General features: G+C 35.8%; 1 protein-coding gene across 3 annotated transcripts in view; it reads left to right on the top strand.

Annotated features, from left to right (window-relative positions):
- The window catches only part of PRKG1 (protein kinase cGMP-dependent 1), a 1,334,297-nt gene that overhangs the window by 1,087,107 nt on the left and 231,072 nt on the right, over positions 1-16,118 (top strand). For all 3 annotated transcript variants that reach the window (XM_073019149.1, XM_073019148.1, XM_038008764.2), the window contains 2 exons: positions 6,925-7,002; positions 15,088-15,182. In XM_073019149.1, coding sequence (XP_072875250.1) covers positions 6,925-7,002; positions 15,088-15,182 — 173 coding nt within the window. The remainder of the gene's footprint in view (positions 1-6,924; positions 7,003-15,087; positions 15,183-16,118) is intronic.

Here is a 16,118-nt window from a genome sequence, read left to right as displayed (position 1 = left end):
CCCACATTGGCCTCCCAAAGTGCTGGGATTACAGGCGTGAGCCACTGCACCCGGCCGGATTTCTTTCTAACACCATGGAAATACAAACAGTAATGTGGGATACAAAGTGAATGGGGTCGGAGTGCACATTGGTAAGACTGGCCAGAAAAAGGCTTTATGAGGCCCCAGTGATGACAGCAAGATAATGTCAAAAATCTTAAGGAGGAGTGCTAGACAGAGGACCAGTCGAGTGCAAAGTCCTGAGGAAGGATCCAGCATGGCATATAGGAGTCACATAAAAGAAAGCCAGCGAGTCTGAAACAGAATCACAAGGATGATAATGGGAAGGGAAAGAATGGAGAAGTTAATAGGGGTCAGAATACAGATAATTTTACAGACCACAATAAATTGTTTATGATTTTACTTGTAGCAAGAAGCCATTGAAAGTTTTTAAGCAATCAAGTGTTTTCAATTGATTTGTTATTTGAAAGGTCACTTTGATGGCAGTGAGAAAAATAGAGGGGATGATTTGGGTATGATGAGTGGGCAAGTGACAGGGAGACCAGATAAAAAGACATTGCGAAAGTCCAAGATAAGATTTTGTCTTGAACAAGGGAAATAACAATGGAGATAGTGGAAGAATATTGGGCTTAGCGCATGAATTGGAAGTAGAAGGCTTTCTAATGGACTGACTGTGGGCAATATTAATAATGTGGATTAAGGAAGACTACCTCATTTGTGCGATTATTTTTGAGTCCCTACTATGTTCCAAGCACAAGATGAGGCACTGGGGTTTTTATGTATGGTGAACAGAACTAGACACAGTTATTGCTTTCAGAGAAGTTAAAATCTGGTGAAAAATAATCATACAAGTCAATAAATGCAAGCCTAGAGAAGGGCAATGCAGTATAGCTATGTGGTATTGTAAGTTCATACAATGGAGAGACCTAATTTAGCCAGAATGTGTGTATGAGAGGGAGAGAGTGTGTGTGTGTATGTGTAGTGGTGGTGGTAAGGGTGGATATGCCAGGTGAGAGAAGGCTAGGATCTGAAAGAAAAATGGGATATAACTAGGGAAGCAGCACTGAAGTATGGCAGTAGGAGTGTTCAGGCCTGGTGGTGGCATAGTCAAGGAACAAACCTCAGAAGGCTGGCAGGGCTAGAGGTAAAAAATCAGGAAAAGTGAGAAGAGGTTGGATACTATGGCATTGAGCAGACATGGTGTTGTAGGCCATGTTCGGGAGATTGGCTTTTATCTTAATAACTATGGAAACCTTTGAAAGGAAACTGTCTAATTGCTAAGGTTTCTTCTTACTCTAAATTCTGTATATTTCTTTGATTTAATTTGAAATATGAAAATGGTAGAGCTATAAAATGACCTTCAAAAACCAGTGAAAGTGCTGGCATTTGATTAACATAATTAGAGAGCCTCTTGAAGAATCAGCACGCAAGATCATCTTCCCCTCTGGTGCAATTAAATGTTTCAGAATAGCTTAGTCATTACAGTCCTGGTGTTATGACACCATGAATATTATCTTTCCCAAACCTGGAATACCTTTGGCCACTGTTCCATAAGTTGTTCTGTGGCCCCTGAATTTTATGAGCTCATGCAACATGGACATAAGTTCAGTGAATGTCTGTGTAGATAAATAAATATTTATATGGCAAGTGTGGGTGTTGAGTTATGAAACACCATATCAGATGATATTAAGAAGATGATTAGATAAGTTTCATGAATTAAATAGACTAGACTATATCTGGATATCATTGCCAAACTTTTAGCTTCTTCAGATGAAGAGATTAAGAATATAAAAACATTTAGAGTAATTGCAATGAGCTGGGGGCAGTTTTGTTCCCAATGGAGTAATTAGTGATGTCTGGAGACATTTTTGATTCCTACAACTGGGGTTGGGGTGCTACTAGCATCTAGTTGGAAGAGGCTGACAACTCTGTTAAACATCCTGCAGCAAAACTGGATGTACAGGACATCTCTGTACAATAAGAACGAATGGCCTCAAAATGTCAATAGTGCTGAGGTTAAGAAACCCTTACTTTCACTCATTTTAATATATTACAAATAATTTTGATTTTCTTTCAGAAAATAACTATCACATGGATAAGGATATGCTTTTTAAAAGGAGATGGATGAGGGGAATGAGCTCACATAAGTTAAGAGTTCTTCAATTTTTGGGTGCTTTTTACTTGTATTTTTCTACTTTTTCCAAAATAATTGTATATTCACTAGTATTATTTGATCATAATGAGCTGCTTATTTTCCTCTTTCTGGGGTGCTTTTCACCTACTGATCATTGGTGACTTCTTCATCCTTCTGTTGGGGCTCAAGAATCCTCTGTGGAGAAGCTCTTGGGAAGTCACATGTCTCCCAGACTGTGCTCTCACATATATAACCCTGTACTTATATACACGAAAGCATTTTGCATACTGGATTATTTTGGCATTTTTGAGTGATCTTGAATTAGGAACCAAGTGAGAAACAAGACAAAGAGTAGAATAAATTGAGGCAAACATTACCATTATTACTAATAAAATCTGGGTTACAGGATGTACCTTTGGTATGACAGCCAGCTAGTCTTCCCAAATTGAACCCTATCATTGTGCAGAATTACCTGCCCTGTCACAGAAGCTCAGAAAAGGGCAAACTTCACTATTGTGGAGAGAAGAGCCTTCCCCCGGAGAAGCAGCAATGCCAGCCCTCTGTGGGAAGCTCTCTTCCATGAGGAAAAGATGAGAAGTTGAGATGAGCATACATAGCTGTTTACTTCCAAGTTTATGAATCAGATAAGTCATGCCACTTTTGCTGATGCAGAGTGAGGAAAGGGGAAGAGAAAGGTACTTAATTTTACTAACTAAGCTTCATTCACATGGAAGGAAATATCAAGAATGGGAAAGATGTTCTCTCCCCCTTGCCCCAAAGCTACAACTGTAACTCTGCTACTACCTTTGCTACCCAGTACAGTATCTACTATGTGTGACTATTTAAACTTGAATTTATTAAAATTAAATAAATTTAAAAATTCAGTTTGTCAGTCACACTGGTCATATTTCAAGTGCTCAGTAGCTCCATATGTCTTGTGGCTACCATATTGGAAAATACAGTTATAGAACATTTCCAGTGGATGGTGCTATTATGAGATTTTACCCTACTCATCTTTGTATTATCAATGCCTATAAAAAGGCCTGCCTCTGAGGTCCTCAGAAATGTTTGCTGGAAAGGCACACTGGCTCATGCCTATAATCCTAACACTTGGGGAGGTCAAGGTGGGAGGATCACTTGAGCCCAGGAGTTTGAGACCAGCCTGGGCAACAAATAGGGAAACTGTATCTCTACAAAAAAAATAATAATAAATTAGCTGGGCATGGTAGTGTACACCTGTGGTCCCAGCTACTTGGGAGGCTGTATTAGTCCATTCTCTTACTGCTAGTAAGGACATACCTAAGACTGGGTAACTTAGAAAAAGTTTTAATGAACTCACAATTCCACATGACTGGGGAGGCCTCACAATCATGGCAGAAGGCAAAAGACACTCTTACATGGTGGCGGACAAGAGAGAATGAAAGCCCAGTAAAAAGAGAAACCTTTTATAAAACCATCAGGTCTCATGAGACTTATTTACTACCACAAGAACAGTATGGAAGAAATGGCTCCCATGATTCAATTGTCTCCTACCAGATCCCTCCCACAACACATGGTAGTGAGTACTACAATTTGAGATGAGACTTGAGTGGGCACATAGAGCCAAACCATATCATTCCACACTGGCCCCTCCCAAATCTCATGTCAAAACCAATCATCCCTTCCCAACAGTCCCCCAAAGTCTTAACTCACAGTAGTATTAACACAAAAGTCCACAGTCCATAGTCTCATCTTCGACAAGGCAAGTTCCTCCTGCCTATGAGCCTGTAAAATCAAAATCAAGTTAGTTACTTCATAGATACAATGGAGATACAGGCATTGGATAAATACACCCATTCCAAATGGGAGAAATTGGCCAAAACGAAGGGGCTAAAGGCCCCATGCAAGTCCAAAATCCAGCAGGGCAATAAAATCTTAAAGCTTCAAAAATGATCTCCTTTGACTCCATGTCTCACATCTAGGTCACACTGATGCAAGAGGTGGGTTTCCACGGTCTTGGGCAGCTGCACCCCTGTGGCTTTGCAGAGTACAGCCTTTATCCTGGCTGCTTTCATGGACTGGCATTGAATGTCTATGGCTTTTCCAGGTACACTGTGCATGCAAGCTGTCAGTGGATCTACCATTCTGTGGTCTGGAGAATGGTGGCCCTCTTCTCACAGCTTTGCTAGGGAGTGCCTCAGTGGGGACTCTCTGTGGGGTCTCACATCCCACATTTCCCTTCAGCACTCCCCTAGCAGAGGTTCTCCATGAGAACTCTGCCTCTGCAACAAACTTCTGCTTGGATATCCAGGTGTTTCCATACATCCTCTGAAATCTAGACGGAGGTTCCCAAACATCAATTCTTGACCTCTGTGCACCCACAGGCTTAACACCACGTGGAAGCTGCCAAGGCTTGGGGCTTGAACCCTCTGAAACCACAGCCTGAGCTGTACCTTGGCCCCTTTCTGCCAGTGCTAGAGCAGCTGAGACACAAGGCACAAAGTCCCTAGACTTTACACAGCAGGGGGGCCCTGGGCCTGGCCAATGAAACCATTTTTTCCTCCTAGACCCCTGGGCGGGTGTTGGGAGGGCCTGCCACAAAGGACTTTGATATACCCTGGAGACACTTTGTCCATTGTCTTGATGATAACATTTGGTTTCTTGTTGCTTATGAAAATTTCTACAACCAGCTTGAATTTCTTCTCAGAAAATAAATTTTTATTTTCTATTGTACCATCAGGCTGCAAATTTGATCAGCATTTTGGTCAAAGCCATTCAGTAAGTCTCTAGGAAGTTCCAATCTTTCCCACATTTTCCTGTCTTCTGAGCCCTCCAAGTTGCTAGGAAGTTTCAAACTTTCTCACATTTTCCAGCTTCTTTTGAGCCCTCCAAACTGTTCCAGCATCTGCCTGTTACCCAGTTTCAAAGTCACTTTCACATTTTTGGGTATCTTTACAGCAGCACCCACTCCCAGTACCAACCTACTCTACTAGTTTGTTCTCATGCTGCTTATAAAGACATACCTGAGACTGGGTAATTTATAAATAGATTATAAATAGATTTAATGGGCTCCTAATTCCACATAGCTGGGGAGGCCTCACGTTCATGGCAGAAGGCAAAAGGCATATCTTACATGATGGTGAACAAGAGAGAATGAGAGCTAAACAAAAGGGGAAATGAAACCTCTTATAAAACCATCAGATTTCTTAAGACTTATTCACTACCATGAGAACAGTATGGAAGAAACCGCCCCCATGATTCAATTATCTCCCACCAGGTCCCTCCTACAATCTGTGGGGATTATGAAAGCTACAATTAAGATGAGCCACAGAATGAGACCCTGCCTCAAAAAGGTGTTTGTTAAATGAATACATGAAAGTGGATTACTGCCATTTTGTTTTTCAAATCTGCATGTTGTAAAGTTCTTTCCATTTTCATGCAGCAAAACATGAAAATTGAACATAGATATCTTGTTAAATGGAATAAATGAGTTGAAGAATATGCATTCTATAATATTATTTTTATTTAGAAATAATTATTTGTATGCGTGTGTGTGTGCAGGGTGGGGTGGTGGTGGTTAAAAGCATAGAAAAATGTCTTGAAGTGTACATACCAGACTGTATGTATCATCTGGTGGTTGAAATTGAGGGAAAGGAATGAGGAATACCTTTTTTACTTAAAAATTTTGTTCCTAGAAACCTGAATTACTTTTGAGTAAAAAAATTAGCAAATTAGGTAGTATGTTAACTTTCCAGATACACTAAGAAAATAATGGCTCTTTTCAATGTCAAGTATTAATGAAAGGCAATTTTAAGGCAATCTTAGCACTTTATGTGTTAAGAAAAATGGTATTGAAGCATAAGGACAAATAACACCCATCAGCCTAATGGATATTGCACGTAAACAATGAATTCTGTTTTGTTAGGAGTGTGCAAAATAATGTTTTATTTCCCAAAAATATAGCTTCTCTGCTATGCTGCAGAGAAGGATAGGGTCAGACGGCACAGTTCTCATTTTTCTGTTAGACCTCTTGACCCAGCAGTATACTTTCTTCCACCTCTCCTTATTGAAATTACTTTTGTTCATTGCAGAGGTAATCTTCACCCTGGAAACGGATCTAGTTGTGGTGTCCATGTCAGAATACTGATATACTGACTGTGATAATCCTTTTGCAGCCTTACCTCACTCCTCGTTTGATAGTTTATAAGCTCACAGATGCTGGACCAGAATTCAGTCCATAAAATTAAGACATTCTATTTGACAGGGCCAAATCTAAACTGCTGAAGCAAGAACACTAAAGCATGAAGTGGTACCTTAAAAAGTAACTAGGGCCATCTAACCCACAATAAAAATCAACCTGGTTTCAAATGAAGATTTTTACATGCTGTAACAATTTCTTAGGAAAAAAGGGCTCTCATTATGAGAATATAAAACCCAATGAAAATGACAAGTAAAATAATATAGAATTAGTAGTTTAATTAGCAGCTCTGCTGTTGTGTTTCATGCTCAGTTGATGGGAGAAAAGAATATTTTCATCGAACAATTGAAATGAATGAATTTAAAGATATTACATAATCACCTAGAAAAATGACATTAAAAGCGGTCTTGAAAATAAGCATTATAGAAATGTTATCTTTGTAAATATTGCATACATTAACTAATATTCATTATTAAATCATGATGGTTCTAGGCTTGGATAAAATTCCATCAGGATGAATGTATCCCTGGGGGTTGATATTTGAAGAGGCTGAGCTGTTTGGTAGCTTACTCCTTGCTTAATTTTTTTTTTTCTTATTGTTTCTACTTTTCAGACCCACTATGAAAATGGAGAATATATTATCAGGCAAGGTGCAAGAGGGGACACCTTCTTCATCATCAGCAAAGGAACGGTAAGCTTTGGTGGCACAAGACAGTGGTGGACTAGGGGAATCTTGGATTTGTTAGTAACTCCAGTAGGAACACATGCAGAGTCTTGTGCTATATGAGTTCATTTCATTTACTGACACAGAGAGGTACTAGAGAATGGATCTTACAAAAAATGATGCAGGAGGGAAAAAAAGGTGGAGCTTTGAAACCAGTAAGTAGCCTACTTGCTAATAATCATAATATTAGATGGCACTGATATATTTGTGTGAATAGAAAGATCTCCATCATTAAAATAATATAATAAAAAATAAAATACCAGCTGGATGTGGTGGCTCATACCTGTAATCCCATCACTTTGGGAGGCCAAGGCAGGCAGATCACTTAAGCTTAGGAGTTCAAGATCAGCTTGGGCAACATGTCAAACCCCATCTACACAAAAAGTAGAAAAAATTAGCTGGGCATGGTGGTGCATGCCTGTGGTCCCAGATACTTAGGAGGCTGAGACAGGAGGATTGCTTGAGCCCAGGAGGCGGAGGTTGCAGTGAGCCAAGATGGTGCCACTGCACTTTAGCCCGGGTAATAGAGCAAGACTGCCTCCAAAAAAAAAAAAAAAGAAAGAAAGAAAGAGAGAGAGAGACAGAGAGAGAGAGTGAGAGAGAGAGTGAGAGAGAGAGGAAGGAAGGAAGGAAGGAAGGAAGGAAGGAAGGAAGGAAGGAAGGAAGGAAGAAAGAAAGAAAGAAAGAAAGAAAGAAAGAAAGAAAGAAAGAAAGAAAGAAAGAACGAACGAACTTAGGTCATTTACAAAATTCATCTAGTCATTAGAAGCAGTAACATTGCTATAATGAAACATCTGGGCTTTGAAATCAGATGGCCTAAATTTTAATCCTGTTACAAAACTTAGTCATTTTAATGCCCTTAGGAAAGTTGCTAAATACTCTGAGGATGATAAAGATAGATATACACTAATGTTTTAAGTTATTTTCATAAATAAATATTGGAACTAAAAACTACTAAAAGTAATAAATTATAAAGGAAGGGGTAAAAATGGGGTAGACAAAGGTTACGAATGCAAAATCATACTTTATTTCTTAAACTGTTTTAGTTTTTCATCAACATGAATTTATTTATATCTCAAAAGTACAAAATTGAGTGAATTGGAAAATAGAATTTTTTAGATTAATACTATACTATTATATTACTAAAATACCTTAAATTTCTTTCCACGGTGAAGTGATTTAAACTTATTTTTCTTTATTATGTATCATTACAAGGAATTCATATCTCTGTATGTACTAAGTATAGGAAGAGATGGAGAAGGAAATGCAAGTAGAAAGGAATTTATATGCCAGTTTCTATTTTTATAACTATCACTTTATAAATGAAGCAAATTTATTTCTTCTAATTTAACAAAATGACTGACTCTACTAACTTATAGTTCATATAGAGAGAGATTTCCAGAGCCACAGTGAATAGAATGAGGTGGAAGATTATAAGTATTATTGAATCACAATTTAGATAATTCTCCTTGGATGAATTTTGGATCAAGTATATGCATATGTCAATATTTACATCAATGGCATGTCACACAAAAATGAAGAAAACAATATTTGTATTTTTATTATTCCTATTCTTTTGACTGATCTCTGAATGCCTGGGATAGAAGTAGAACTCAAGGCTGACTTCTTAAAAGGCATCATGAAATGACATCTGACCGTGGTTATAGTTAAAATTGTATCTTGTATTTTCCAATGTTAGAATATAAGAAAATGTTAATATTTTGTAGTTTATATGATAGATTGTTAGAGCTTATTATTTACTGTCTTATTGTTTAGATTGACTAAAGAATCAGGGAAAATTTAAAATCACCATGGATATAAATGTTTCAAAAGATTGCATAGGGAATTCGTCCTGACATTCTAGATTTGTTTTGTCTTTACTACATTGCTAATTCTTTGCTGTGATGGAATGATGTGTTTGTCCTTTGAGATGGATTTCTGACAGGCTTTTGCTACCACCCTGTTAGTGCAAATTTTACTGCCTAAAAGTAGTGCTTTGTAACCAGTTTCAGCTGAAGACAGGTGCATTAGTTGTGCCTTTTTACAAGTTTTGTAGTAAGTATAAGTAGAAAGAGTGTGGAAATTATACCACAGGAACCATTTCCCTTGGCAATATTTCAGAGCACTCTGGGGATTCTGGGAGGGAAGTAATACTAATATATTAGATTCTCTTGATACATTCCAGATCTTTTACTTTAAACCAGACATCAATTTCTACTAATTTACTTTTCTAGGTGACACAAGTTAGCTGCTATGATTCTTAGTTATGTAAATTACATAATAATTAAATTAATTTTATTCATTCTAATATTAATGTAATAACAATATTAATTAGTTCTAATTCTAACATATTAAAATCATTAAGACTATGTCACCATATACAATAATTGGAATATATTAAGTCTTAACAAGCAGAAAGTAAGGTCAGCATACTTATGTCCCAATGGCAAACAGCACTAAAGACAGGTGAATTATAAGACAGTAGGCTCAGTTCAGCAGGCAAATAAGTTGTAGAACTGGAATTTTCTACAATTATATGTTATATATTTTTTTAGGTGTACAGATGTCAACTTGTTTTCCCATGCATTTAAAAAATGTATAAAGGATAACCTTGGCCAAGATCTGTTTCTTGCTACTACCAAACTGACTTTTTTCTTAGAAAATGCTGTGAGATAGAAGGAGACACAGCAGGGGCTGCCAAGCTACAAATGAAATTCCCCTGTTCAGTTCCACTTATTTAAGTGTAAAACAATTTTCATTCTTCCATTAAGCACATTCACACAAAGAGAGAAGCATTATAAAATAAGCTTTGCAATACTTGTTTTTCCCCCATTAAGCCTGTGCAATCTGATTTTTCTAAAACCTAAGGCAGAATGCTTGCAGTGATGATGGCTAAAGTACCTGGTGCTGCCTCAAGTAGAAGCTCAGTTAGTTCTCTATACTTCAATCACTGCATTACAGCTGCCTGGATACATGACTTGCTTCTCCAACAGTGAACTATAAAGCACCAAAGATTCCTGCATTTGTCCCTGCAGCTGTGTCGCATCACAGAATGAACTATCTCTTTATAAATAAATAAAACGAAAATTGAACAGGATAGGTAAGCAAAGTTGCAGAGTTCTAATAATAGTTCAAAAGCATTTTGATTTTTCTGATTTCATTCAACATACCTGTATCCTACCATTAGAAAAAAAAAGGGATTCAAAAATTCTTGTCTATCAAATGGCATTTAAAATCACATGGCTTTGCTTCATAAAATTAACAAGTATTTAAACATGTCAATTAAACATGCTGCCTTAACACAATGCTCAATGTTTTTTAATATAAAAAGTGTTCTGTTATGGAAATTTTATTTGCATATGTATACATATATTTATGTATACATTATGGTGAACCCTCTGGAAAACATTTTTTTAAATATCAAGAACAAGATAAAGATATACATTATTACCAATCTTGTTTAGTGTTGTGCTAGACATCTCAAATACTATAGTAAGTTAAGAAAAATAAATAATATTTGTAAATAAAGAAACAGTAATTATACATGATATGTTTTTAATTTCATTTAGGATTTTATGTAGAAATATATATTATTAAAATTAATAAGAGTTTAGCAAATTAGCATTATTCAGTACATTTTTCTTTATTAATGGAACTGTTCTGTACTCTACACAACCCAATATAATAGCTATTAGTCACACTTGCTATTAAAGTAAAATTATCTAACTTAACTTTAATGTTAATTTCTCAGTAGCAGTAGCCACATTGCAATAGCTGCTAGTGGTGACTGTATTGGACATTATAGAACTGGATATTTTACTATAAATGAATATTGAAAAAGCCATATCATTCAACGTATTCTACCATATTAACAGTCTAAAGAAAATGAATCACATTATCATGTCAAATGATGCAGTGAAAGGGTGTGACAAGTGTAACATCCGTTCATAATAAAAATTCTCAGCAAATTGAGAATATAAGAGAACTTTCTTGCCCTGATAAGTGGTATCTACAATATGCCTACAGTTCACATACTTAAGGTGAGAAACAGAGCAATCAAGAAATGAAAGGAACTGACAATAAAAGGAAAGTCTCTTCAACAAATGGTGATGGAACCATTGGTAATCCATGGACCAAAACAGGGGAACCTTGACCTAGACTTTATACCTTTTATAAAAATTAAATTAAAATTAGTAATAGATTAAAAGTAAAACAAAGCTATAAAACTTTCAAGAGAAATGTATGACTTGCGGCTAGATAGGAAGAGTTCCTAGACATGACACCACCAGCACAATCCATAAAGAAAAATGATAAATTGGGCTTTATCAAATTTAGAAACTTTTATTCTGTGAAAAACACTGTTCAGAGAATGGAAAGACAAATTACTAACAGGGAAAATTATTTGAAAAGTACACATCTGGTAAGGGGCTTATATTGATCCTATCCTTTATTGATCCTATATAAAAAAAACACTTAAAAATCAATTAAAAAAACACTTAAAAATCAACAAAAAACACCGAAGTACCCACTTACAAAAAAAAAAAGGAATGAAGGACTTGAACACATCAGCAAAGAAGATACACAAATGGCAAATATGCACACGAAGAGGTGTTCAAAATGATTAGTCATTAGAAAATTGCATATTGAAATACTGAGCTATTACTGCATACTTAATAGAATGGCTAAATCTAAAAACAAAAATTAACAACATCAAGTTCTAGTGAGGATGCAGAGCAACCAGTATTCTCATACACTGCTCCTGGGAATGCAAAATGGTAAAGCCATTCTGGAAAACAGTTTGTAGTTTCTTATAAAGTTAAATAAACATTTACCGTATGGCACAGCAATTACTCTTTGTGATATTTATTCTAGAGAAATGAAAATATAGCTCACACAAAAAACTCTGCATCAGTGTTTTGTAGCATCTGTATTCATAATTGCCAAAACTAGAAATAAACAAATTATGTTATATTCATTCAATGAAATATTAGCAATAAAAAACATAAACTATTGAACCTTGCAACAACTTGGATGAATCTTCAAGGCCTAATGCTGAGTAAGAAAAAACATCTGAGAAGGTAAAATATTGTATTATTTCATTTATATGGCATTCTCAAAAAGTTAAAATTAGTTTGATGCAGAACAGGCCATAGGGGTAAGGAATGAGAAGGATATGACTACAAAACATAGCATGAAGGAGTTTCTGAAGGTGATGAAATTGTTCTGTATCTAATTGTTCTGGGAATTAGACAAAACTATCCATGTGTTTAAGTTCATATAACTATATTCCAAAAAAGAAGTAAATTTTACTGTATGATGGAAGTAAAATTTACTATATGATAACTTAAAAATTCATGTACCTTTCTAAATACTGTACCAAGTAACTAAAATACATTTTCAAAATACCATTTCAAAAATCAAGTATCTAGGCATATCTATAACAAGAAAATGTTCAAGTCTTTTAAGAAGAAAATTGTATTTAAAATATTATAATGAAGAGCAAAACATCAACATGGCAGAACATCTGAAAGAAAGAGAAACATATTGGAAGTTACTACAGTAGGTATCAAAACTTTTTATAAGGTTCAGGTAATGGAAAAAAATGTGGCCTTAATTTGACTGAAAACCAGACAAATATGTCAGAGTAAGAATGGTGAGCCCAGATAAAGATCCATTATGATATGGAAGCTTGATTTAGGATAGCGTGGACACTACAGATATCACAATTGGTTATGCATAGGGACATAAATAAAATGGGATCCCTAGCTCACACCATACACAATGCCACTTTCAGATGTAAATGTGAAAAGAAAAATTAGGAAAAAATTAAAAGGTAATTGGGAGAATACTTCTATTATCTTGGGATAAGAAAGGATTTCTTGAATAAGATATTTTGAAATGCAAACAATAAAAGATAAAATGGTTAAGTGTAATTACATTAAAATTAATAAATTTATTCAACAAGACATCACAAAGATGGTTTAGACAAACCACAGTCTTGTGAATGAACAACAACAAAAATAAAGATAATCAGTCCAATAGAAAAATAGGCAAAAAGCATGATCAGACACATAATCAAAAGAAGCACAAGTGGCTCAAAAAATAAGATGATAAGATCTCCCACCTCTATTGATAATAAGGGAAATGCCATCTAATACCTACTTTTCTGGAAAAAAAAATCAAAGTCTGACAATATTAAGTATTGATGACAGTATAATATAATATGTGTTTTCATACATTGATAGTAGGAATGTAAGATTGTACCAAGAGTGAGTTAATATTTAGTAAAATCGAAGATGCATATACTTAATAACCTTGTTCTTTATTCATAAACATTGACCCTAGTGAATTCTTAGCCATGGACACTAGAGCACATGTATAAGAATGTTCACAGTAACGCAGTTAATAGTACAATAAAAACAAAATATAACAGAAATAAAACTGGAAGCCACCCACATTTATATCTACAGAATTAGTAAATTGCATAATAGTCATATAATGGAATACTGTTTAAACAAAGAAACTGAATTTTAGCTTTTATATGAACACGGGTGAATCAGAACCTCAAGAATAAGGGCCCAGTAACTTTTATTTTAGATCAGATTCCCTACTGAAGATTCCGCATCTATAAAAGTCTCGTCAGCATACAAATTAGTGTCTCTGTGATACAGCTTAGTGGTAAGGAAAAGTGTTAAAAACTGAATTTCCATGGTTTTGAAAGACTGTGTGGAGGAGTAATGAAATGGATCAGTGGAGAATAATAATTGAATTTCCTCTACCTTACACAGACCTTCTTAATACTTATAAAAATTCTGGTCTTTGACATCTAATCTCTAGATTCAGAAACCTGAAGCATAGTATTATTAAATATGTTTAAGTGTTTTTAGCTTTGTTTCAAGAAATTAGTTTTTTACCTCATCACATTTTCCAGGTAGGTGAATTTTAACTGTTTAACCTTTCTGGATAACAAAAAGACAGTTTTATGAATATTAGTAGAGCTTGAGGGAGATATGAATTAACACAAAGGTACAAGTTACTCTATTTTTGTTTTCATTCATGCAACAAAAAACATTATCACTTGCCTTCTGTTAAGTCACAAGTCCTGTGTGTTCTAGGCTATCTATCTTGTTAGTAATGACATATTCTGTTAAAAAAATTTACAACTATTTATTGAGTGCTTATTATAATTTGTGGAGAATGCCAAAGAAATACAACTTTCTTTTAAGGGCACTTTATTTAGTATAGTAAAAAAGGGCATGTATGTAATTTATACATCTTTAGAAATAGAAATCCTACCAAATGAAGCATATGAATTATGAAGGATATGGTCAGTTAGAACCATGCAAGAAATCTTTATGAAAATGTGATATGTCTTCAAATGAAAGCTGGATTCTTCTCAGGGAAAGGGACAGGCTTATCCTAGAGAAACTAGGATATGGATGTGGATGCATGTAAAAGGCTGTTCATTTCAGCAGAAAGAAAGAAAGAAAAAAATGGAAACAATATAATTGCCAATTTACAAGATATGGGTAAGTAAATATATTTACATAATGAGATAAAACTCATACATTAAAATGAATGAAAGAGATTTATACCTAAGAGCATAGAATAAATAATTAAAACAATATTAAGGGAAAAAAGTAAGTTGCAGAATGATGAATACTACTTCTGTTATTAATATATTTTAAAAATACATGTACATAAACACATAAAAAAGATGGACAGAATGCTCACTAGGTTCATTATAGTGGTTGCTTCATAAAGGCAGGAAAATTAGAATGGAGATGAGGAGTGAGATCAAATTTACTAGTAATGTATTATTTCTTTAAAATAACTTGAAAGGATAACAAAATATTTGGAGGTAAGCTCTTGTGGTTTTCCTGGGAATTTGTAATATTGTTCTTTGGTCCTGTTAGTGGTAATTCAAATGCTTTCTCTTTATAAAATAAATTAAGAAAATAAATAAGAAATGGAATTAGCCTCATTAATTAGTGTTCCTTTGTTCATTGTGAGTAAGCAGTGGATTTAAACTTTCATTGTATCTCTTTGTAGGTAAATGTCACACGTGAAGACTCACCAAGTGAAGACCCAGTCTTTCTTAGAACTTTAGGAAAAGGAGACTGGTTTGGAGAGAAAGCCTTGCAGGGGTAAGTAGATCATGTGTAATACAGGTTTTTGTTTGAGTGCTACATAAATTCCTGTCTGAAATTTTGAGCTCCTAGCACAATAGGCTTTTTATTTAGTACTTATCCCAATATCAAATATGGACCCTTGATGATAAATCAATTGTTATTTATTTTCAGCTGGACTTGGAATCTGTTTGAATAGGTTGTGGAATAAATTCCTTAATTTCTAATAAATCAGTGTTATATTAATTGGAAACATTTTCAGGTTTGTGTACTTAATTGCAATCTCTGTAACAACTTTAAAGAGAGGAAGTCCCTGCTACATTTTGTGCAATGATTTTACCTAGAATCATTAATATGGTTGGTTGAAATTTTTGAAATCCCTAAACCTGTTTGTACAAACAATTGTTATGGGATCTTTGGGGTGTCAATTTCCTGGCTGGAAACCAGTGGCTGGTGGCGCCTTTGACCGAGTTTTGTTTGGGCCCACTGGGCTCAGTGTGCCCACTTGGCCTGGCAGGCTGCACTCAGTTCACACCACCGACCTGGTTCCCACATCTTCAAGGGAGACTGCAAGTCAGGCATGAAGTGGCCAGGGGCATGTGAGTGAGCATGGGGTCCGGCCACTGCACAGGCAAACAATCGCGCTGCTGCTGTGAGGTGCGCAGCTCCAGGTGCTGGCATGGGCTCTTTGTAAGGCTGCGGCTGGACCAGGCACACCGCAAGGAGCTTCCCCGGCTGGCACCAGGGAATGTGGTTGTGCCTGGAAGCTTAGAGACACCAGGAACTGCATAGCCCCAAAGCGGGAGTCACAGCCCTGGCTCAGGGAGCTCCCCAGTCTGCGCCCCTCAAAGGGTTGCAGCTCTTCTCTCCTTGTCTTCACCTGCAATGTGGCAAGCAAGGGGCATGTTTCAGCCCTGTTTGTGTTACAACTCTTTTAGCCTCTCCATTCCATGG

Source organism: Chlorocebus sabaeus, chromosome 9 (assembly GCF_047675955.1).
Source record: "Chlorocebus sabaeus isolate Y175 chromosome 9, mChlSab1.0.hap1, whole genome shotgun sequence".
Classification (NCBI taxonomy): domain Eukaryota; kingdom Metazoa; phylum Chordata; class Mammalia; order Primates; family Cercopithecidae; genus Chlorocebus; species Chlorocebus sabaeus.
The sequence above is the reverse complement of the archived record's forward strand: the minus strand, read 5'-3'. Positions and strand labels throughout refer to the sequence as shown.